Source organism: Thalassophryne amazonica, chromosome 7 (genome assembly GCF_902500255.1).
Source record: "Thalassophryne amazonica chromosome 7, fThaAma1.1, whole genome shotgun sequence".
Lineage (NCBI taxonomy): Eukaryota > Metazoa > Chordata > Actinopteri > Batrachoidiformes > Batrachoididae > Thalassophryne > Thalassophryne amazonica.
The window spans coordinates 17,077,171-17,101,519 of NC_047109.1; the positions used below are offsets into that span (position 1 = coordinate 17,077,171).

The 24,349-nt window shown below is 41.1% G+C and overlaps 1 protein-coding gene across 1 annotated transcript; it reads left to right on the forward strand.

The window, feature by feature from the left end:
- Positions 1-838: 838 nt before the first annotated feature.
- On the forward strand, positions 839-23,603 carry pomgnt2 (protein O-linked mannose N-acetylglucosaminyltransferase 2 (beta 1,4-)). Its single transcript, XM_034173908.1, has 2 exons — positions 839-1,051; positions 18,632-23,603. Exon 2 carries the CDS (start codon positions 18,717-18,719, stop codon positions 20,517-20,519), a length of 1,803 nt encoding a protein of 600 aa, XP_034029799.1. The 5' UTR covers positions 839-1,051; positions 18,632-18,716; the 3' UTR covers positions 20,520-23,603.
- The last annotated feature ends 746 nt before the right edge of the window (positions 23,604-24,349 follow it).

Sequence of the window (24,349 nt, forward strand, 5' to 3'; positions counted from 1 at the left end):
TTTTGTTGTCATGTACACTGATAACAATAATAACAACAACAACAACAACAACAATAATAATAATAATATTTAAAATGAGGCATATCTTCATAATTAGCTGGTTTATTTAATGGAGATAAAGAATTGCATTTGATTTCATTGGCATGAGAAAGCTGATAACATTTCAGTTCCGATTTTCTTTTGACCCACAGATGAAGACCAAAAATTAGGAGAAAAAAAAAACAAAAAACCACGGCAAATACTACATTATCAAAATTCTGTCATACCTAAAAAACTTTTGCAGATTAGTCAATGCTATTTAGCCAAATATTTATGCTAAACATTCAGCTAAATGTTGAGATAAATATGCACCTTAATAAAAAAGCTAATTGTTCCTCCCTCAAAGACAGATTAATAAAGCATCTAATGACGGACATTTAGCAGGTAAGGGCAGGTTTATTCATGGATGTTTTGTATAAGCGTTACATTGTAGCCTGCGACTTTTGATGTCAATTCCAATTTCAGGGGCACTTCGAAAATATAAAAAATAAAATAATAAAATCGTAAAAATGGCTGTTTGTGAAAAATTTTGTGGTTTTTTTTTGGGTGGGGGTGGGGAGTTGTGCTCGGGGGGGATTTCGCCCGGGGAGAAATTCAGTATAGAACCGCCACTGAATGTACTATTTAAAATGATATGTCTTGTTTAAAATATGTACCATGTAACTCCCCCCCCCCAAATAAATGTTACCTAATTATTCATCCTGTTTCACAAATCGACGGAAACAAGCTGACCGAAAATATCGCGATATGTGAATGCGGGATTTGGATCGGCGGTGGGTGGAGCCTGTTGGCAGCGGAGTATCCAGGCAGCTGCAGCGGCTTTGCTGGTTCGCTGTTAGCCCCAAACAGCAGCTGAAAGCCAGCTGAGATGCTGCGGGGAACCACTGACGGAGCGCCGGGCTGGCTGGACTCCATGTTGAACCTTTTCTGGGGCTAACATTGAGGCTGAGGCCGGTTCAGCGAACCTGACAGCTCTCCTCGCCTTCAAACATCATTTTCTGTTAAACCGAAGGTAAGAAGCGCCGGAACGGTTTCACATTTTTATTTACTCAACACGATAACTCTGTTAATTATTACAGAGTTGTTCCCGTTTAATAAAACAAGCTCACGAATAATGCATTATCTTCGTATTTATGTGCATAAATATTAGTCTATATTTAACTGCTTCGCCAATCCATTAACGATTCATGTCATTTATTTGTGTGTGTGTGTGTGTGTGTGTGTATATATATATATATATATATATATATATATATATATATATAATAGATATAAAAAAAATGTGTGTCACCTATTAAATTAACCAACTACTTTTGCTGAAGGGCATCCGCCGTAAAACGTGTGCCAAATTAACATGCAGATCTGGCGTTACTCGGGTCTGCAAATGTACTTACTTTAGTCGTTTAAAAAATATATATCCAAATTCCTTCATTAAAGCTCTTTAAATGTGAATGATTTCTGGTTTATTTCACTCGCTGCTTTAACCGAACAAAATACGACATTTGAAAGCATCATCGGTCTCTAGATAACACTGATCAAAAATTTTTTACTTTTTTGCTCATGTTATGGCCAAACAACTAATGAAACAATAATCGATTAATCAATTATCAAAATAATCATTCCTTGTAGTCCTATTAATCAGTAGGTCAGAAGTAAATGAAATTCAAACATTTTCTATTCCAAAAATAAAAAAATGTTTTTCACCCCTAAATCATTAAATAAATTAATATATTCTAAAGTTGTAAGTCTAATTCTAAAAAAAAAAAATTCTAAGTAAAAAAAAAAGAAGCAATATTTACTGTTTCCTGTTTCAGCACGCTGACAAAATAATTTCCTTCAGGATGAATAAAGTTCTTTCTTATTCTTCTTCTTAATTTGGGGGGAAACAAATCAGATTCTTTAAATTGCCTGGACATGACAACAAAAAGACCTGTCACCTATGATCAATCAATAACAAAATTATTGCATACATTTGATTGATTACACCCCAGTTTTGTTAGAAATTGCATAAATGATGCATTTTCAAAAAGATGATAAATGGGCTGAAAAATATTAGATTTTAGTTTTTTAGTGTTCCTGCCTCACTGCATGAAGGTTCTGAGTTCAAAGACCATCAGCTCCTGATTCTCCTTGTTCATGTCGGGCCTCATTTATAAAACTGAGAGTAACGTGAGTTCACACAAAACCATAAGGGTGCAAAATGCGTTTTTTTTTTCCACCAGAGTTCTAAAGCTTAGTGTTGGTGCAGTTCTCCTTTATAAATCTCAGTGGGTGTGGAATTGTACGTATGTACGGGTGTGCTGTTCACTTCTGACTTTTACATGAATGGATATAGAAACACCCTCAAAAACTAATTTGCATATGCAGTCGCTCAAAAGATGGATCCATTCAGTCACACAGTGAAGGACAACACTCACTCACTCATCTTCAACCGCTTGCTCCAGTTAAGGGTCACGGGGGGCTGTAGCCTATCCCAGCAGTCATAGGGCGTGAGGCGGGGTTCATCCTGGACAGGACGCCAGTCTGTCGCAAAACAAACACATTCACACCTACAGGCAGTTCTAAAGTTTCCAATCCACTTAACCTGTATGTCTTTGGATGTGGGAGGAAGCTGGAGCACCTGGAGAGAACCCACACAAGCACGGGGAGAACACGCAAACGCCACACAGAAAGACCACAGATAGGAATTGACCACTTGACCTTCTTGCTGTGAGGCAACAGTGCTAACCACTAATCCACCATGCTGCCCTGGAGAACAATATGGAGATTAAAAAAGAAGAACACAGAAAGAGCACATTTTTATGTTGAATTTGAAGTTAAGACAGTGAAAAGGGAAAAAGGTGAAAAAAGAAATCTGTTTCATTTGGTGGTCTCAGTTTTGAAATCACAAACGGAAGAAAAGCCACTCATCATGGAGAAATTGGGGTCATCCTCTGAGGTGCTCATGGTGTTGAATGGGTTTTCTCTGCATTTTAACATAATCACTTATCCACACAACATTAATAAGATTGCCACAACAACCACCACATAATATTAACAAACAACTACAATTTATAATTATTTTTAGGGGTGTAATGACTCGTTTTATCAACAATTCAATTCGTATCATGATTTGTGGTTGCCGATACGATTCAAGAATAATATTGGTTCATTTAGAACGATACGATATGAAAAGATTCAATGACTTGAAATCGATTCAGTAACTTTTTTTAACCAAAAATTCAACCAGTGTGACTGTGAAGTAAATACCTGGATAGTTGTGCGAAGCAAGTAATGTGTGGACTGAACTGGGCTTCTGCACCCGGCCGCAAACGTGTTCCTAGTGTTATCTGGGATGATAGTATGATTCTTGTTGGACTTTTCCACTCTGTGCATGCTTCATGCAGTCACGCGCCAATATTTATACTAGTACGGGCTTCATTTAAAACTCTGGATTGCACAACAAAGGTCTCCATTTTCCACTTGGGTCAATGTGATGAGAGGTAAACATAACCTTGATCTGAGTGTGACGTCCAGCCATCCATCGGTATTGCTATTCGTTCAGCTTGAGAGAGCGACATCGACATATCAGTCTTAATGCTTTTGTACAATGCAGGAATAGGCTTTTCTTAGAAGTGTGGTCGGCTTGGTATCTGGTACTGTAGCTCCAATGTTTGATTCATTTCACAGAACCCTGAATTTAAATCAAATTGTAGGGTCCTCTGTTTTGGCCCAGTCTCTGACTAAATATGCGATTGAGGCCTGAGGCTTCTGCAGAGCTGACAGTACCTTGCGGTGCTGCTGCAAGAGGTACCTGGACAGTCGGTGTAGTGTGAAATCCCAAGGCACCTTAGTAGGTGGTTGGAAAGATTTGTCGTGTTGCAGTGGTATTTTACTTGGCCTTTACATATCCTACAAACAGCGAGCGGCTTATTTAGAACATCTCCGTCTTTGCAAAAGCCAAAGTGTTTCCACACACTGGACCACAGTGGTGGCTTGATAATTTCTCGCTCGCTGGCTTCTCCTCTGCCATCCGCCGTGTTATGGTTTGTTGTCTGCTGGCAAGTGGTGATGATGTCACAGTAGCAGTTAACACCTTTATCATTAAAAATGCCACACACACACACCCCCCCCCCCCCCCACATCCATATAAAATCCAGCGTGCCTAAATCCAATGTGTTATTTCCTCGTATCGATACAGTTGATTGATTACCTGTTAAAATGATGTTAGATTGATATATGTCATCCCAAAGGCCAACACACTGAGCATAAATCGATGTAGTCGGATTATAAGAACATAAATCGATACATCAATGTACTTGATGAATGGTTACAACCCCTAATTATTTACAGTTCTTTCTTGAGTTCTTGAATTCCTGTTTCCATGTTAAGAGTGAAGTCCTCTCCTGATGAGGACAATATGGTTGTTTTGACATTGGCCATAAAATACCCCCCCCCCCCCCCCCCCCCCCCCCCACACACACACAGATTTTTGTCAGCACATTATTTTTGCTGTTCAAACTGCCACAGGAGAGATTCATGAAGAGAGCAGCAGAATCAAAACATGTTGTGCATCATTCTGCCACCTTAGACTACACTCTGCAACAGGAACTGTGCAGGTTCATGCATGTGATGAACAGCTTCTTCTTCTGTCTGTTTCTGGCCATCAAAGCAGTTAAAAGGGTTTTTTTTTTTTTACTCTTAAAATGTCTGTAATCACTTTCCTCCTCCCTTCACGGGAATCTATAAGGACTTTTTGGGCACTCACCTGTCTGAATTGTCAGCCGAGTTTGTCACCAGTCTTACATCATTATATAAGTGATGAGCATGTGCAGAGAGTTCCACCTGCAGAGGACTGACTAACTGACATGATGAGCCACGGTGGGCCAGTTTGCACTTTTTGTTGCACCACTGCTTTATGCAGTCTAACCCTTTTTTTTTCTTTCAACATGCTTTTTATTAGTATTATTGTCAAGCCAAAGCATTTTAAAGGGCGGGGGTGGGGGGGGGGCATCTTATAATCCGAATGGTCTTATATTCAGGCAGATACGGTAGTCAGTGGAATTCAATCCGGCATCCGGCATCCAGCCGTGGATGCATCATAAGGCAGCCGTGAGAGTCCTCCGCTGATCCACGTATGGCCAAGTTCCCGGTTGATAAAGGGGCCACTATAGCATTTTCTGAGGCAGAAGAAGATGTGCAATTTTGGATTCCAACCAGTCTGCATAACTGTAATGGTCGCACAACTATTTGAGGTGACGCTGCAGCCGTACCCCGGAACTTCTTGATGCTCAGATTTTGGCATGAAACATTTCAAAGAAACACAATAGCTTCAGTAAAGAACACACGAATAGATCTGTCTTCCTGTTTGTTTGTTTTTTGTTTTTTTTTGTTTTTTTTTTGAGGAGATAAATCATTCATTAAATGCTAAAACATAACTACATTACTTTACTTCAAGCCAGTGAATTTCTTAAACACTCAGGATTTCCCTCAAAAATGCTTAAATTCCAGGAGCTTAAGGAGGATTCACCCAGTTCTAATATGATCAAATGCTGTATATTAAATATATTTTCACCTGCACATTGTTTTTCCCTGGAAGATTCCCCCACTATGTAACAAAACTACAATGTGTCTAAAACTCCAACCACCACCAAAAGTTAACCTGGCAAGACTGGTTCAACACCACCTCTGTCCATTCGCCATGTGATGTGGAGTTATGTCAGGAAGGGCATAGGGAGTAAAACTTGTGCCAAATCAAAATGCAGATCCACGTCAGACCTACTGTGGTGACCTTGAGTGAAAACAAGGGAGAAGCTGAAGGGACCCCTTGGTGTTCAGGTTGACCCCAACTTAGCTGCTGAGCCCACCTCCCCGATGTTTAACCGAGTAAAATTCATGGAAATAGAGTTGTTTTTAAGGTCTCAGTCACAACTCAGTCGTGCCTTTTTCCAAAGACTTGGTCTTGACTCAGACTCAACCAGTCAAAAATCCCAAAGTCTTGGTTTGGTCTCTGACTGGATATAGGTAGTCTTGTCTCCATCCCTGCCTGCAGGTACTAGAACAGCATGAACAAGACATCACAGCTCAGCCAACTCAGTGTTGAAAGACAGGCTCAGGAACAACCTGGAAGCAGTCTATCATCTGCCAGACTTATCAACCCACAAAGGAGTGGATTCCTTGGCCCTGAAAATTTGTATTAACGATTGAAATGAAGATCTTAAGCTATCTTGAAGCCAAACTATTGAAAAACTCCAATTTTAAGCAACCATTTTGACAAATCCAAGACGGTCGCCATGGTCGCTTCCAGTATCATGGAATCATCTAGTTTCTGATTGGCTATGGGATGCATTTTCCAAAAAGGTACAGTTTTACTAATCCCACAAATAATGAACCTGACTAAATGATAAATGCCGCCGTCACACTTGCCGAAAACACCAAAACACACCGACCATTTTTAATCTGTGCAAAGTATGAACCATGTGTAAAAATGCAGCGCCACCTCATGGGGATGTTGGGAACACAGGTTGTATTTGACAGATGATGGGGAGGTGATGATCTAGTGGTTAAGCGTTGGGCTTCAGACCAAAGGATCCTCAGTTCAAACCCCAGCCTGACTGGAAAATCACTAAGGGCCCTTGAGCAAGGTCCTTAATCCCCAAGTTGCTCCCGATGTGTAGTGAGCACCTTGTATGGCAGCACCCTGACATTGGTGTGTGAGTGTGTCTGTGTGAATGGGTGAATGTGAGGCATTATTGTAAAGCGCTTTGAGCACCTGATGCAGATGGAAAAGTGCTATATAAATGCAATCCATTTACCATTTAGTGCATTAGGTCAGTGTGAGGAAACGACACGGAGAAGGAAGAGAAGGTATCCAGCAGGCTATCAATCAGTGCTAATTAGTCAACGCTAAGGAGTCAGACATATGACAAGTGTAACGGACTGCAGGCGCTTTGTGACGCCCGCTGTCAGACATTATAACATCTGTTTTCACCATCTCACTAGACAGCATTTCACATCACTCTGTGATGCACAGCCATCAGTCCCCCGTGTGCTTGCGAAGGAGTCGCAAAGTGAGACGGGATTGAGACTTGTCTTAGTACAGTCAGATAATGGCTGATGGGCCGTCAGTCCTCCCCGGTGCCGCCGTGGGCTCAGAGCAGCTCCATGTAAAGTGACAGGTCACGTTTAGTCTCAGAATAAAGACGGCACGTGCACGGCCATAAAAGAGCGCAGTGATCGACAAGCTGCAAAGACAGAAGACAGCGTCCTCCTGCAGGATAGAGTATCTATAAAAAACTCTTCATGTCGTCCAATTATAATACAGAAAAATTCAAGCTTCTTTATCGAGTAATTAAAAAAAGGTTTAATCTTAAAGCAAAACAAAAAATTTCTCTACAGCAGGATCTAAAGGAAACAAAACACAAAATAACAGTTTGCCTGCTGTCTTCAGACAAATCAGGAACATTTCTTCATCACTGAGAGACATTTAAACATTAAAACAAATTAAGCAGAACAACACCGTACAAGACGTCTGCAGACTTTTTGCCCGCACTCAAAAACCTGGGGGAAGGTGTGCTATGTTTTCACCCTGTGTATCCTTCTGGGGGTCCATCTGTAAACTTTTTGTTTCCACACAATAACTAAAAAATGCTTTGTTTGACTGAAACCATTCATTGGCAGAGGCTGGAGTATCATTTTAAAAATCGCAGGTCACTACATCACACACCAACTGCAAAGCGGCAGTCTTTCACAATATAAATAGACCACAGTAGAACAAAATTCTGTTGTACCTGTATTAATGGTAAACGTCTATCAGATGGAGATATTGCTCCATTTCAAGAACCTTTAGTACAGGCTGCTGTGGGACACAATGACCATCCTTTCGTTTATATGAGTAGATCATGTCTTTAAACATAATTTCCAGACTTTACTATCACCTCTACGATAAACCCATACACCATCTTAACAGATGTGCGGGGGGACACCGTAGATCACACGTCTGTTAACCATAGTTTATCTAAAGTGTAGTGGCTGTAAATGTGACGATCATTCTCTCTTCTCCAGAGCTCAGCTCCACCTCTCTAGGCTACAGATCACAGTGTCGTCTGTAAACATCAGAGTCCATGGATTATTATTAGACTGTTGCCATGCATGAACTATTATCCAAGTAGGGATGATCGAAGGCGTTTTCTTCAACACCATCACTACGTGACAGAACATTGCACCTTCACATAAATGAACATCGTGTGTTATGAAGAAGAGAAGGCTGCACCTAGTTTTGTAGCTGGATTCACACTTCGCCCCACCTGTTCCCTATGCGGGGAGTCATGAAATATTAGCAGAGTGTGTGTGTGGCTAGAAGACTGAAACATGTCCACAAAGACACTATGTAGCCTGCCCGTGTCTCAGAAAAATGTGATGTAGCTGCTTGGAGAGAAAGAGAACTGGTGGAGAGAACGGAGACGTTCTGTTGGCTTTCTCTCATCCTCTTTCTCTTGAGGTTCAGTCAGAACCAATCAGCTGTCTTTAATGTCAGATTAAGACAGATTCTGCGGGCTGTGTGGTGCGTAACAAGTCAGAAAAACACAGCTGCGAAAAACAGGCTTCAAATTATTATACAAGATGGTTATAAATTTAGATCAGTAACCAGTTACTCAAAAGTTTAAGCTTCCTGTTTTTTTCTCTACAGCATCACTCGTATGCAGGTTGCTGTATGTTGTCCTTTTTAATCACATCTTTTTAGGAGGAATCGGCAGTGTTGTTTGAAAGGAAGGTCAAGTCCAAAGGCGTTGGGACTAAACGAGCACCAGCGGCGGCACCGTACCGCTGCCACGTTTCTTCTTCAGAGGCCCCTATGCATTAGCTTTCCACGATTTTCATTAGAATACATTAACATGCAGGCCGTCTCCCACTACATCACTGAGGTGCTCATCATCTCCGGAGTAAACTGACGCGGTAACAGTACGATCACGTCACTGAGCCTCGGCTGTGACCGACAGCTGAACTAGCGCAGCCCTCAGTCAGAACAAAGACACTCATTATTCACAAGGAGAGGCCAGTGTTCAGCTTGAGAAGTTGAAAGACTGAGAAATTTCTTCCCAGTAAAGAGGATTCACAACATAATGCACCGCTAATGGTTGCTTGCGAGAGGCAGTTCTGGTGTCAGTATTGAAAGTGTGGTGGAGAGAGTTGTAGGTAGTTGGCTGAGGACCTTGATCCATCAGTTTTGTGACCACCGTTTGGGGAGGATGTGAAATTTACAAGCTAAAATGTTGCATGTTAGCAAGTACCACAAGCCCAAACACTAAATACTGTATATGTTAAGTGTACATTAAATTAAATTGAAACATTTATTGTAAATACCCCAGGATATGGTATTACTGTATTGAGGGGCGCTGCCAGGGATTTTGGGCCCCATGAAAAGAAATCTTTCTAGGCCACCCCCCATATTATTTTGTCAGTATTATTATTGTACTAGGGGCCTCTCTGGGCCCCCTGTCAATCATGAATCCTTCTTTGTCGGCACCCCTGACTGTATTACTTCACAACTCTACCATACACTGTAAACATGTAGGAATTAAATATGTTTGCTGACCAGACTTGTAGCAGTTGATGCCGTCGGGTTCAGTTGTAAATTTTGACCCGTGTATCGATAACAAATCATAAACCATCTTGCACTGGTTTGAGGTGGACACATCTAGAATGGCTGCTGCTAATGTGTCAACAATCTGTGTCTGAATAAAAATGGAAAAAAATTCAGACCTTACATAGTTAGCAAATATAAGACAGTACAAAAATGATCTTAGAGCAATTTCCAGACTATAAGCTCCTACTTTTTTCACACACTTTGAACACTGCGGCTTTTACAATGATGCGGCTAATTTATGGATTTTTACAGGCTTTTTCATAAGTCGAAATATGTCAATTGATGCTGTCAGTTGATTTTCTGAAAGCTGCGCTCCTCATGCGGTGTAAATTCACACAGTGTAAATATAAGGTCTTACCTGTTTGTTTTAGTGAAGAAAAGTCCCTCTCCTGCACTTTGCGCCCAAGTTGCTCTGTCAACGGAGTGGAGCCTTCTCCCCCCACCCTTCCCCACCGGTTCTCAGTCTTGGTGCAACAAGTCGAAAAAGTCACAGCACCTCATTAACGTCTCATTTACCACAGACTGCATCCGATCCTGGCTGCACGCAATGAAAGTTAGAAAAAGTTAAAATTACTCAGTTCTCCTTGTGGAGCAGAGACACCGTGGGAGCACCCTGGATGACTTGTGCGTCAGTATTTACATGTAACAATTCAGGGCAAAAAAGCATTTATGGTGCATATTTACGGTACTTAAAAGTTCAAAAATCTTTCTAACATCTTTCTGTGTAAATATCTCATGTTACAACGTGGAGACCCGCGGCTTAGAGACAAGTGCAGCTTATTTATGTACAATTTCTTTTAACTTTTTACAGTTGGTGGTGTGGCTAATATTCAGGTGTGCTCTGTAGTCCTGAAATTATGGTAATTGGCATATCTAGGTTGCAGTCGTGCTAGCTAACCTAGTTGATATAAGGGTTCTCTATAGAACAGGGCTAACCGTCAAACCTGCTCAGTTTGTTTGCAGGAAAATCATGTCTTTATCAAGTCAGGCTGTGATTATTAGCTCCATACTGACAACACAGTCACTGCAGCAGGTCCCAAAATGTCACTGCATCACACAGCTTCCTGCCCCGCCCATTTCACAGCCTCACGTGGTTAAAGTTGAGTCATCCTTCTTAATGCTGCTGCAGCTCAGTTTTCTGGTTATATTTGGACCAAATGACAATAATGGACACAGTGTGCACGTGTCCTCCAGTGTTTGGCCTGATGTCAGTTTCAGGAAAAAACTAAAGCGCCGCACTCATAGAGGGCAAACCTCCGCCAACACTAGTTTATAATTCCACAAATTTTTACCTTGGAAAAAAAATTCAAGGCCAAAGTCCTGTTACAAGTGGCTTTTCATAAGATAAAATATACATCAAAAGGGCTTTTCAATGTTAAAATCAAATATCCGCTAAATCCGCAATATGGAGCAGATGTGGTTCAAAGTTACTCTGATCATTGAGTGTGCCAGTTTGCAGCTCATTGTCACAGATGAGAGTGATTGAGGCACTTTTGATTAAGATATAATGTAAAATATATACTCAACAAAAATATAAACGCAACACTTTTGGTTTTGCTCCCATTTTGTATGAGATGAACTCAAAGATCTAAAACTTTTTCCACATACACAATATCACCATTTCCCTCAAATATTGTTCACAAACCAGTCTAAATCTGTGATAGTGAGCACTTCTCCTTTGCTGAGATAATCCATCCCACCTCACAGGTGTGCCATATCAAGATGCTGATTAGACACCATGATTAGTGCACAGGTGTGCCTTAGACTGTCCACAATAAAAGGCCACTCTGAAAGGTGCAGTTTTGTTTTACTGGGGGGGGGGATACCAGTCAGTATCTGGTGGGACCACCATTTGCCTCATGCAGTGCAACACATCTCCTTTGCATCATCCGTGAAGAGAACACCTCTCCAATGTGCCAAATGCCAGCGAATGTGAGCATTTGCCCACTCAAGTCGGTTACGACGATGAACTGGAGTCAGGTCGAGACCCCGATGAGGACGACGAGCATGCAGATGAGCTTCCCTGAGACAGTTTCTGACAGTTTGTGCAGAAATTCTTTGGTTATGCAAACTGATTGTTCCAGCAGCTGTCCGAGTGGCTGGTCTCAGATAATCTTGGAGGTGAACATGCTGAATGTGGAGGTCCTGGGCTGGTGTGGTTACACGTGGTCTGCGGTTGTGAGGCTGGTTGGATGTACTGCCAAATTGTCTGAAACGCCTTTGGAGACGGCTTATGGTAGAGAAATGAACATTCAATACACGAGCAACAGCTCTGGGAGACATTCCTGCTGTCAGCATGCCAATTGCACGCTCCCTCAAATCTTGTGACATCTGTGGCATTGTGCTGTGTGATAAAACTGCACCTTTCAGAGTGGCCTTTTATTGTGGACAGTCTAAGGCACACCTGTGCACTAATCATGGTGTCTAATCAGCATCTTGATATGGCACACCTGTGAGGTGGGATGGATTATCTCAGCAAAGGAGAAGTGCTCACTATAACAGATTTAGACTGGTTTGTGAACAATATTTGAGGGAAATGGTGATATTGTGTATGTGGAAAAAGTTTTAGATCTTTGAGTTCATCTCATACAACATGGGAGCAAAACCAAAAGTGTTGCATTTATATTTTTGTTGAGTGTACATCAAATGGGGTTTTCAATGTTAAATTTAAATGGCCAAAAAATCTGTAATCTGGATCCAATCCAGGTCAAACTTTGTCAGTCAATAAAGGATACCATCCTACACAAGTCTCTCAAATATGAAATAAATTTGATCTTTTTTGACTGAGTTATGAATTTTTGAAAATTCATTCAATGTTAATTTTCCAATAATTTTCCTGACTTTGACATTTGACCTATGACCTTGAAAATGGAATCAGTTCTTGCCTATCAGGATATGAATCTTGAGTAAAAAAATTCATAATGATATATTAAAAATTGTGGGCTGTTCACAAACAAACAAACGGGTGAAACCATAACCTCGTCCAGCTTCGTTGGTGGAGGTAATGATTCAGAGAAAATAACCGAAGCAGGAAGCTGGTTCCGGTGCTGATGCAGATCAGACTGAGGGCTGTAGAATAGGTTTGGGATTCGGGCGCTCTGGGTTTGTTGGCACAGACAAATTGCTGAGGACAGTCACACGCATCCCTGTGGGAGTGTGCGCACGAGAGGAATTATGCAGCCATCCTCTCTGGGGACTGAGCGAGGATGTAGGACATGCGCCTGTTGGCCTCAGCATCACACATGACTTTGTGTTGGCTGCAGTGTCAGCGGCACGGCGCTAAAGGCTGCAGCAGCAAGTAAAACCAGACTGGAGCATTTTTAGTCCCCATGATGTCACATGACAATGTGGAGGTTTACAGTTTGACTCATGGAAAGTGGGTGTGGCTTATTATCCATGAAACCCAGACTTCTGGTAAATGTCACACCTAAAGGTCAGAGTTGAAGGTCATGATGTTTTGGCTGCCACTTTGCTGAAGACTTAATTTGCTGGGAAAGAGTTCTTCAAGTCACCAACATGGAATTCTTCTTGGTGTTTGCTTAAAATAATCATCGGCATCGTGGTGTTGCATCTGTGAGCTCCTGCTTCTGGTTTGTCGTTTGTCTTTGGCTCTGTTGGGTCAGCAGAACATTCTGCTGGTTTGCAGGTTCTTTGTGTTCTGATCTGATTTAAGGGCTGAGTTTTAAAGGTCCACAATGAGAACACAACTGTGGTTTAAAAACATTTAATTTAATGTGTTTGATTGGGAATATATAAAACCAGATTAATGCTGATTTGGCTAGATTAGACATGATTACCTATTCCAGATTACACTGCTCAACACAATTTTTCTTGCATGGAGTTTTTCAATGGATTTTGGGTAATTTGGGGGTGCTGAATCTGAATCTGGTGTTAGTTGTTGCCAATCACATCATGTTTTTCAGATATGAAAACATATTTCTCATAGCAATCATTGAGGTAAAAGCTACAGTCTGACACGCCTCTAAAGTGCAATAAACAATATTACGGCTCTTGTTCACATTTTGTGAACCTGGTGAATAAACTATGCTTTTCAAGCTGTTTTTTTTTTTTCATGATTAGTGGCATCAAACTCTTGAGTGAATGAGCAACTTTTGTGTCATCCATCAATAGGGAACATGCAGATTACAAAACATCAATAGGGAACATGCAGATTACAAAACAAGGTGATGTGATAGAGGAAATCTGAGCTCAGATTCAGAACCCCAAAAGTACCCTAAATCAGTTCTCACAGTCCATGCCACAAAAAAAGAAAAAAAATGTTGACCAGTGTGTTTGACTGGAAATGTATAAAACCAGATTAATGCTGATTTGGCTAGATTAAGACATGATTACATAGTCGAGATTACTGTCCATTTACCATAGGTTCAGTTCAGAGCAGGGCTGCCTGTGGGCCACATTTGACCCTTGTTCCCTTTGTTTTGGCCTGCTTTGGCGATTGGCACATCTTCTGCTCTCTTCTCTGGAGTTCTTTTGCTCCATAACTGGTCAAATTACAATTTGGTGCAGCTTGGCTGACTTCCCTAAGCAGTTGTTGGCTGGAAGTGTTTACCACAGACTGGAACCCAGCAGGTGTACCACTCAGTAACAGTTGGAGGGGCTGAGGCACACGTTGAAGAAGTGTTGGGCGAGTTTGGTGAATACTGTGTTCTCAGCTCTTTATCTTATCTGTAGGATGATATGGCACCGGTTGCTCATAACTCCAGATAAAGCAGGAGATTTGCTCAGCGCTGCTGCTGCACTGCCGCAGTCTGCTGAATCGTACTGTTGTAATGTTTTCGGCACATGGCGCTGCACCCAGATTTATGGCCCTTCGTCAGACAGAATTTGGGCTCCTCTGGTTTTACGTCATTTAAAATCACAATGAAATATCTGGATGAAACATGTTGATAAAGTATAAAACAGTCTGTTTGGACCAGCTGTGTGCACAGACCTGCGACAGCCATTCAGGAATGTCAGATTACTCGTTGGCTTGTTTTTGCAGGCAGCTGCTGCTCGTTACCCACTGGTTTGATTTAGAGTCTCAATGACTCACTTGTTCTGTCCGTATGCAGATGACTTAAGAGAAATGCTCTCACTCCTGTTTTCTGTTTCCTCACCGTTTAATTTGTCTCTACTAAATGGAAAATGTCTCATTCATTCACTGCAAACATAAACAGCTCCAAAGGGCACAGCTAACCAAAAAGTTCATTTTGATAGCAGCTAATCAGCTAACTGAAAAGTTATCTTTTTTAAAACTAAACCGATAAACCACCCAAAAATTTATGGGAAGCTACAGATAACAGATACCGATAACTTTCAGTATCATCTCTGGTACACTTGCAACAACTACTAACAAGGTTATTTTGAGTTTTAACACCACGATCGCTTGCATTAAAGGCGACCACACAGGCCACTAACACACGCACACAACAGGGCTGTGAAGACTCCGTGGATCCTTGGGATTCTGCTGATTTCATCATGGGCGGGGTGGGGGGAGTGTTATTGTTGTACTCTTTAATCGTGATCGTTACTGAGTTTTTAAAATGCTTATCACAAAGCGTTCTTTTTTACGACATCATGCAAGTTTTATAAGTCCTTGGACACTGATCTGTGTGTTACAGATACATATCAGTTTCCTCGGATCCGCAGAGATTCGCGGAGGAAAAATGCCGCTCAAAGCCTGGCTGTTACGACAGTTGTCGTAAAGCGGGACTGGTTGATGCTGCGGTGACACTGTGTGGCTCCTGTGCGAAGCTTAGCTAAACGTAGCATGTGGACATTGCAGACTTTTAGAACTTTCAAGTTTTTAAAAGAAGAATTTTGCAGCATGTCTGTGTCACGGAGTGACATCAGACAGAGCGAAGATGGCGAGAAAGACGGTTTGGCTTCATGAACACACCTGAAAGATAAACGGGAAAAGCGAACTGGTAAGAATTTTTTTCTCTCTCTGGAAAATAAACGTGCTGTTCAAACAGGATTTCAGAAAAGATTATGTGCCTTTTTTCCTTCATTAATCTAGACTTTCTTTCATTGAAAAAAAAAGACATTGTGGCTTTGAATGAATTTAGGCTACATGAATTTACACAACAATGTAAATTAGTTTTTATTAATGTAGACTTTTTTTCATGGGAAAAAAGACACTGTGGCTTTGAGTGGATTTACAGGAATTTACACAAGAATGTGTGGCTTTTTTACTATAAGGTATGTTATTGATATTTTTTCCATGATTTTTAAAATATTCTACAATCTTTAGCTGTGGTTTTTGACATGGTTCAACAGTCTTTTCAGTCTTCATGAATTTCATGTAGTTTAATTATTCTGAATGAATGCATAACTTGGTTTACAATTAAACGGAAAATCATTCCAGGTCCTACCTCCATGTCATATTCTGTTATTTCAACATGATCACTGACGGTTCAAATGAAAGGTTGAATCTAGGGTCATTTAAATATGCACTAATTTTGAGATTTGTTCTTCCAGGAGATGTTGAAAATGTATCAGTAGATGAAAATTTAATTTGGTTTCTGGGGCCCCACAAGGCCTTAGACCCCGGCTCCTGGGGAGCTGTGCCCCCCAGAACCCCTGTGAATTTTCCTCGGATTTTACAATTCTCATTTCACAGCCCTGACACAAAATCATTATTCTTTAACAGAATATAGCAGTGTCGCCATGAGGCAGAGGTCTTGGAATATAAAGCAGTTTTGACTTATGGTTTTGATAAAAAAAAAAAAATTAATCCGGATACAATAACTCTATTAATATCAATTCTGTCATTTGTACAAAGTTAAAATATAACACATATCTTTTAATTTTAAATAATGCACTAATTCTGAAGTTTTGTAACAAACACAGACCGATGCCAAAGGGATTATTGGTAAATGAGCCTCGGCTAACACTGATTGGTTGACTCATTCATTCTGTGTAAAAACCAACACGTTAATGTGACGTGACATGTGTTGATATTTACATATAAATGGGCTTTTGTAAAATATGCCATTTTATTCATATGTAAAAAAAAGGCAAAAGTCAAGTTATGATTAGAAAACCGTCTGATATAACTGGGGTCAAAATGCATAGAACACTGCCATCTACTGGCGCTCAGATGCTCAGACTCTTATCAATAATCCTTTGTGTACCAGTTTTTGTTTTTTTTTGTTTTTTTCACGCACCAGAGAGTTGCTGCAGTTTAAACAACAGAATCCGCGACAACAATTGTAAATGAACATTATACAACCAAAATGTACATTTTTATTTCTTCAGGTGCTGCAAGAGGTTGCACCAACTCTCAGGCATGCGAGGGATTATGGGATATCTCAATACTTAGGGCGAATACTGCCATGAACACTACTGGCCAGTAGATGGCAGTAGAGACGGTGAAAACTCGCCAAAACAAATATTCCAAATAATCCGTGTGCTACATTTAATCTGCATGGAATTTAATAAATGCAAACTGAATTTCAGACATCTTATATATATTACTCTGGAACAAAGACAACAAACAGTGTTGGAGGACAATAAGCAGGACGTTATAAAGAAAACAGGAATCGATTGCAACTCACAATGATTCCAATTGAAAATAATGGAAAAGCAACCTGAGCATCTTCTGAGAGTTTTACATAAAACAAACAATAACAGCATCTATAAACCCAGAGAATATATTCACAAGAGTTTTAGGCGCAATATACAAAGAGTTAATGCTGTTGTCCGTGTGGAGCCTGATCAGAGCGTTTCAAATGCATTTCTCCTGTCATGACTGTACTGAGATTACCCATAATGCACCTGGACACAGCATGTCCACACTAAAACCTTCAAAATTAGTGCAGTACTTTAAAACTAAAACATATATTTCACTTTATAAAACTTCAGAAGTGACGTTAATTTAAATAACATGTCTGAAATTAGTTTGGTTAAAATTTTAACCATAAGCTAAAACTGTGTGCTTCTGGATGACTTGGGTGATATTGCCGGTGAGTTAGTATAGTGTCAAGAGCAATTCTCCTGAAACCACTCCTCTGTTTACAGAGAATAGAGCTGTGTATCCGCTATAAAACATTTAACAGATAAGCGCTGAAATCTTTGATATTAGACTTAACAAAGGTTTTTAACTGTTTCAGATTTATTCACTTCACCTGCAAAAACATGTTAGCGATCTAAAAATTATCAGACCAAAACTTATTGGAAGATAATGGTTCTGATGATGGTTTTCAGAGTTATCTGAAAAGCTAATTTGATAATGAAAACATTAGCTTCGGTAATTAGCGGTTAGCGGATTAGTGGAACTGTGCCTGCCACTGTATATACATGTGCCAAAGTAGAGTCTCTGATTCCAGAGACTGATTCCAATCAGACTGATTCTGATTCTGCCAAGCCATTCATTATTATGACAAGATGATATCTAGCCATAGAATGACAGCAATACCTTACTGTGGAAATTATAAAAATATCTGTCATATCAAATTCACATTAGAGCCACACCATGCTGAAGTGATCACAGTAAGAAAGTAAGAACTTGTAATCAATGGAAACTCTACTAGTAGAGTAATGTAATGCATAAAACATTAGTTCCATCATAATTTCCCAGAAGCTCTTGGAGCATCTTCAGATATTTTGTTTATGTTATGTTCAGATGATAATCTTTAAGGTGCAAAGCATAAAATTTGCTAGTATTGCACCAGCGTTTCCTGAGCTTTAATGTGTAAATAAATGATTTGTAGCCCGTGCGGTCGGGTGGGCGCTATACTAGCTTCATAGTCATCACCGGTGTGAGAGCGCATCACAATGTGGATTGCACAACACTGAGAAAATGGGAAAATGAGAATTCCTGCCAGGCTAGAATTTTTTTTAAACACCACTAACAAAAAATAATGACAGATGAAGAAAGGTTTGAAAAAGTATGCAAATACTTTTTTTTTTTTCTCACCGACATGTCTCCTAAGAACCGCTGACCTGTTGTCTTCTCTTTCACAGTCACTTCCTGGCAGCGGATGTCTCATCACCTTCGTCTGAGGTCGGAGGTCAGTTGGACGGGGGAGACGGGTCCTCGGCAGCAGTGATGCGGGCGTCAGTGGCAGGATGCAGGATGAGCGTCGGGGCGCTCCTGAACGGGCTCCTGGTGTCTGTGTTGGCAGCGCTGCTGTGGAAGTACTCCAAACTGAGCGAGCATGCCACCCTTCTAGAGGAGGAGCTGCACATGATGCGCCAATCCCAGGAGCTTTTGCAGGTTCGCATCGACTACCACGTGGCACTGCAGGCGCTCCAGGAACACGGCACCCGGATGATTTGCACTGGGAAGATGCACACTGACCGCATCTGTCGTTTTGACTACCTGTGTTACTGCTCCGAGGCTGAGGAGTTTGTCTTCTTCCACTCCAACTCCTCCATCATGTTGCCGAACCTGGGATCCAGGCGGTTCCAGCCTGCCCTGTTGGACTTGTCCTCAGTGGAGGATCACAACACACAGTACTTCAACTTTTTGGAGCTCCCAGCTGCTGCTTTGAAGTTCATGCCGAAGCCCGTGTTCGTACCAGACGTGACATTGATCCTGAATAGGTTTAACCCAGACAACCTAATGCACGTGTTCCACGATGACCTGCTTCCAACCTTCTATACAATGAAACAGTACTTGGACTTGGATGACGAGGCCCGTTTGGTCTTCATGGAGGGCTGGGGTGAAGGTCCGCACTTTGACCTCTACCGACTGCTGAGCACCAAACAGCCACTGCTCAAAGAGCAGCTGAAGAACTTTGGCAAACTCATGTGTTTTACTAAATCATATGTTGGTTTGTCTAAGATGACCACCTGGTACCAGTATGGTTTTGTCCAGCCACAGGGCCCCAAAGCCAATGTTTTGGTCTCTGGGAATGAGATCCGGCAGTTTGCCAAGGTTCTGATGCAGAAAATGAACATCAGCAGGGTGGACAAGGTGGAGAAAGACAGTGGAAGTGCTGAAGATGAGAAAGAGAAGAAGGATGAATACATTGTTGTGTTTAGTCGCTCAACAACCAGACTGATACTGAATGAAGCTGAGCTCATCATGGCTCTAGCTCAGGAGTTTCAGATGAGAGTGGTTACGGTGTCCCTGGAGGAACAGTCTTTTCCGAGCATTGTCCAGGTGATTAGCGGCGCATCAGCGTTGGTTAGCATGCACGGAGCTCAGCTTATTACGTCCCTCTTCCTCCCCAGAGGAGCTGCTGTGGTTGAGTTGTTCCCCTTTGCTGTCAACCCGGAGCAGTACACCCCATATAAAACCCTGGCCTCCCTCCCAGGCATGGACCTCCACTACATCTCCTGGAGGAACACTATGGAGGAGAACACAGTCACCCACCCGGAGAGATCCTGGGAACAGGGAGGCATTGCTCACCTGGTGAAGGAGGAGCAAGAGCGAATACTGGCTAGTAAAGATGTCCCACGGCACCTGTGCTGCCGCAACCCAGAGTGGCTCTTCCGAATCTACCAGGACACACTGGTGGACATTCCTTCTTTCCTGGAAGCCCTCAGAGAAGGCTTAAAGACAAAGCCCAATTTGAAGAAGGCAAAGACAGCCAGCGCGGTCCATCCTGGCCGGGTCAGGGAAGCCCAGTGTCAGACATCTGTGCAGACCACCAGTGAGGCCAAACTCACAGTGTCCTGGCAGATCCCGTGGAACCTGAAGTACCTGAAGGTGAGAGAAGTTAAGTACGAGGTGTGGATCCAGGAGCAGGGGGAGAACACCTACATGCCTTACATCCTGCCACAGCAGAACTACACATTTTCAGAGAACATTAAGCCCTTCACCACATACCTGGTGTGGGTCAGGTGCATCTTCAACAAGAACCTGCTGGGACCTTTTGCAGATGTTCTTACATGTAGAACCTAGCACAAACCAGCTCACTGCTGCAACATTTTCAAACAAGAGTAGAGTCGCGTTTGTTCCAGACAATCGCATCCGAAGAGTGATCTCTCGGGAAATGATTGTTTCTACAATCCAATATCATCCGTTAAACTCTGCTAGGTGACGTTTCCATGGAGACAGCCATGTGACAGGTGACGGGGTGGTCAGAACGTGATGGCAGCAACAGGAACTGAAGAAACAACTGGAAACCATGTCTGTGTTTCTGATACAAGACATTAAATCACATTAATTACGTGCAGAATGATTCAGCAGATGTCTGAACACGGATTCTTCAGCTTTTACTTTATGCAACGGAGCTTTTCTGTGGAAGAGATGGATCTGATGGATTCGGGGTCGTCTCGGAATCAGGATTTTGTTTTAAAAGCCTCTTTGCTCAAGAAGAAACATTTCAGTGTGTAGAAACTGTTACAATGATTGAAATGTTTTAAAAATATCTGCAACTCCACGTCAATGTTAATTTTTGTTTTACAAAGGAGTGTTTTGGATTCATGTTCATCTGGAAATGTGGATGCAAAACCAGGCGGACACCTAAACATGCAGCTCTGTAATTCTCACTTAAAAACAAAAAATAATTACAAAATCAATAATTTGTTCTGAGACTCTTCTGTTCTGACCTTTAGTGCAGGAACCCCGAGTGAACTTTTGACCTCTGGCTGGCTAATGGGTCTTGTAATCGTCCTCTTGGAAAAATCTAAATTGGAGTCCTAAATGTAGGATTGGTTTAACTCCTCGATCTTGCAGTGTTAAAGTCATGAAGATGCAAAATTTGAGGCGTGTGTGTGTAGATGATCACGGAAATTTATTGAACTCGTTGTCCCCGTCAGTCTGTGTATTACCTCCCCAATAATTACTTAAAAGTCTTCACAAAGACTTGTTGGCCTGATCTGGCCCCCGTGTCAACAGTTTGACACCCCTGTTCAGTACGTGTGTGCTGTTCATGTGGTTTCGTTTCAGGACTGTTGGAATCCAGCTTTTGCAGAATCTGGAAAAAAAACAAAACCGCATTCTTCAGCATAATATTGACCAAAAGAACCTCACTGTCATTTTTATCTCCTGTCAAATATGAAGACCGTTGGATTTTTTTCATAATGATACAAGAACAAAGTTACATTCACGAACAGGGTAATTTCAATAAAAATGACAAATGTTATTTTTCCCTTGATATTTTTGCATTCATTTACATAATGACAAGCTGACTTGTTTCAAACAATGTCCAATAATAAGGTCCAGAATGATAGTAAATAACAGTATTTTATCTCAATGCTTTGAAAATTTATGAAAAAAAATTGTCATATGTGTAACGCTTAGGGTGTTACACTTCTGACATATTTAAAATAGCTACTTCGTCTGTCATAACTTTATAAAGCATTGAGATAAAATACTATTTATCATCACTCTGGACCTCAATATTGGACATTATTTGAAACAAGTTGCCTTCTCATTATATAAAATCCTCCTTACACAGGCACAGAGTCCGTTTTGTAGCCCTTGTGCAAGCAGAAAATGGGGAGGCCGCCACAGGATGCTGAAGGGATGCACCGCCACCATGGTCTTACACCATGGTCACCGTGACATATGGAACATGCACCTTAAAAACGTAGAGGAGTCTCCAAGGCTGGAGGACGCACAAATGACTCACAAGCGATACATAAACACTGCACAGATGACGCCATGGCTGCCCAATGAGCGCTGAATGAACGCACCAGCATCGGGGCCGACTGCTGTGATTCTTATGAATAAAGTTCAATTTATAAAGTGCTGTTATAAAATGCAAAATAAGTTCCTTGTCAGCTGATGTCCACTAAGTTCATCAGAAAGTTTTGTGCTTGTTCAAAACTTTTCCTACGGCTGATGGCTCATTCTAGGCTATTGAAAGCTCTGGTGTCAGTTAAACACAAGTGGATATGCAGCACAGCTTCATGTCTTGAAGAAAAAGATAGCACTTTCTCTCACTCTTGCTCACTCTCTCTCTTTGTCAGCAAGGAGGTAAAGCAGAGTTGTTCGTTGTCCTGGTGCACGAACAGTGAGGAAATATGCTTTTAGAACACAGCAAACTCTGCTCAAATCCAGTATATATGTCTATAGTGTGGGAAAATCCTGCTCTGCGCAGATCTCAGTGGAAATGTGATGTCATCTGTAGCGCCCCAACCTTCCCCTTCATATTTCAGTATTCACTTAGACCCCTGTTACACAGGACGTCATCCTTTGGCAGTCCATTGTGCATCCTAAAATTTGCCAGGATGAAGAAGGGAAAAAATAAAAGTAGCTATTATTAATTACCAACATAAAGTTGCAGTGTTAAATTATGATCCGGGTCCTTTAACATTATCGTTTGATACTGAGCCAGTTACAGACACTTTGAAATATGTATTTATCTTTCCTATTTTCTATCATGAACGTCATTAAAGCTGTGGGTATTTCTTAAAAGTTTCATAGTTTTTTAAAATTATTATTATTTTACCTCTAACACTGTCATCTTCACACAAACTGTTAATTGTTCCTTCTTTCATCTTGTACATTTCTGCTGCTTATGAAGAACTGCACTTTTTCAAATAGTTATTTTGAAAATAATTTATTTAAAAAATCCACAGTAATCTACAGCCTTGGTATCAGCAGCAAATGTACTTTAATATTTAATGGAACATTTTGCACAAAATTATTCTGACTTAAATTTAAGGACTAAGATTAAAGGACTTTATGTCATTAACACTTCAGACACATGCAGATGCTCAGATTTGCTCCAGTGTTATAATTTAGATTTTTTTTTTTTTTTGTGCTGAATGCAAAACTGTAAACTGAATTTTATAAAACCCATTTTCATGTGAAACCAGTGAAGTCCATCGCCTTGTGTCAAATTATTTTCAAATGCTGGATTTTTTTTTTTTTTTAATGTGCTTTATTTTCTTTAGATGATTTGTGTATGTGTGTGTGTTTTATTTCCCTCAAATTTTTTTTATGTTATTTGCTGATGATGTGCTGCTTGTTGGAAGCGACACTGCAGATGTTTATTTATTTTATTTATTTCAGATCCTCTAACTAGCGGTAACGGTGAGCAGGGGCGCCGAAAAGGAGAGAATAAGGAGAACGATTCTAGGAGCCCATGATTGACAGGGGCCTAGAGAGGCCCCTAAGACAGTTATAACACTGACTAGCAGCTGGCTATGGGTGAACCCAGTAGGATTTGTTTCATGTGGCCCAAAATCCTTGGCAGTGCCCCTGACAGTGCGCGGTAGCAGAAATGTAGTCCCAAATGGCTCACTGTTAAACAGTTGACACACTGATCTCACTTGGTCTCATGCTGAACTAAAATCCGGACATTGGCGCCACTGACTGCATGTTTTAAATTCTGGTAAAGTTTCTGCACGTCGTCATTGGGCTCATTTGTCTGCGTAAAGTAGCATTATGTGAGCAGTTGCTTCTTATCTCTAACTTACAGACTTTATTTTTAGACCTGTACGACCCTTAAAAGCGACCCTCTCTGTCACTTTGTGACATTACGATGAGATTAGGTTCAGTGTTTTATTTATTGTATCTACAGTGGAGGCCGTCATGATCAGCACTGCAGGTTGTTTCATTTGTGTATTAAAATCCGTCTCTGGTGTCCAGATTTTAACAGAGGGCAGATTATGATACAGATCCTCCTGCCCTCCATTTATACACTCTAACAATACATTTATTACTGAATTTAATACTCTATACCCCCCACTCAGGCTGAACCCAGGGTTTAAGTCTTTTATACCCAGAGTGCATTGTGGGTCAGTCCAGTTTATACTGCTCAGGACAGACAGATGGAT

What these genes read in the sequence shown, in the direction of transcription:
- pomgnt2 (XM_034173908.1), top strand. Translation starts at nt 18,717, where the DNA reads ATGCGGGCGTCAGTGGCAGGATGCAGGATGAGCGTCGGGGCGCTCCTG.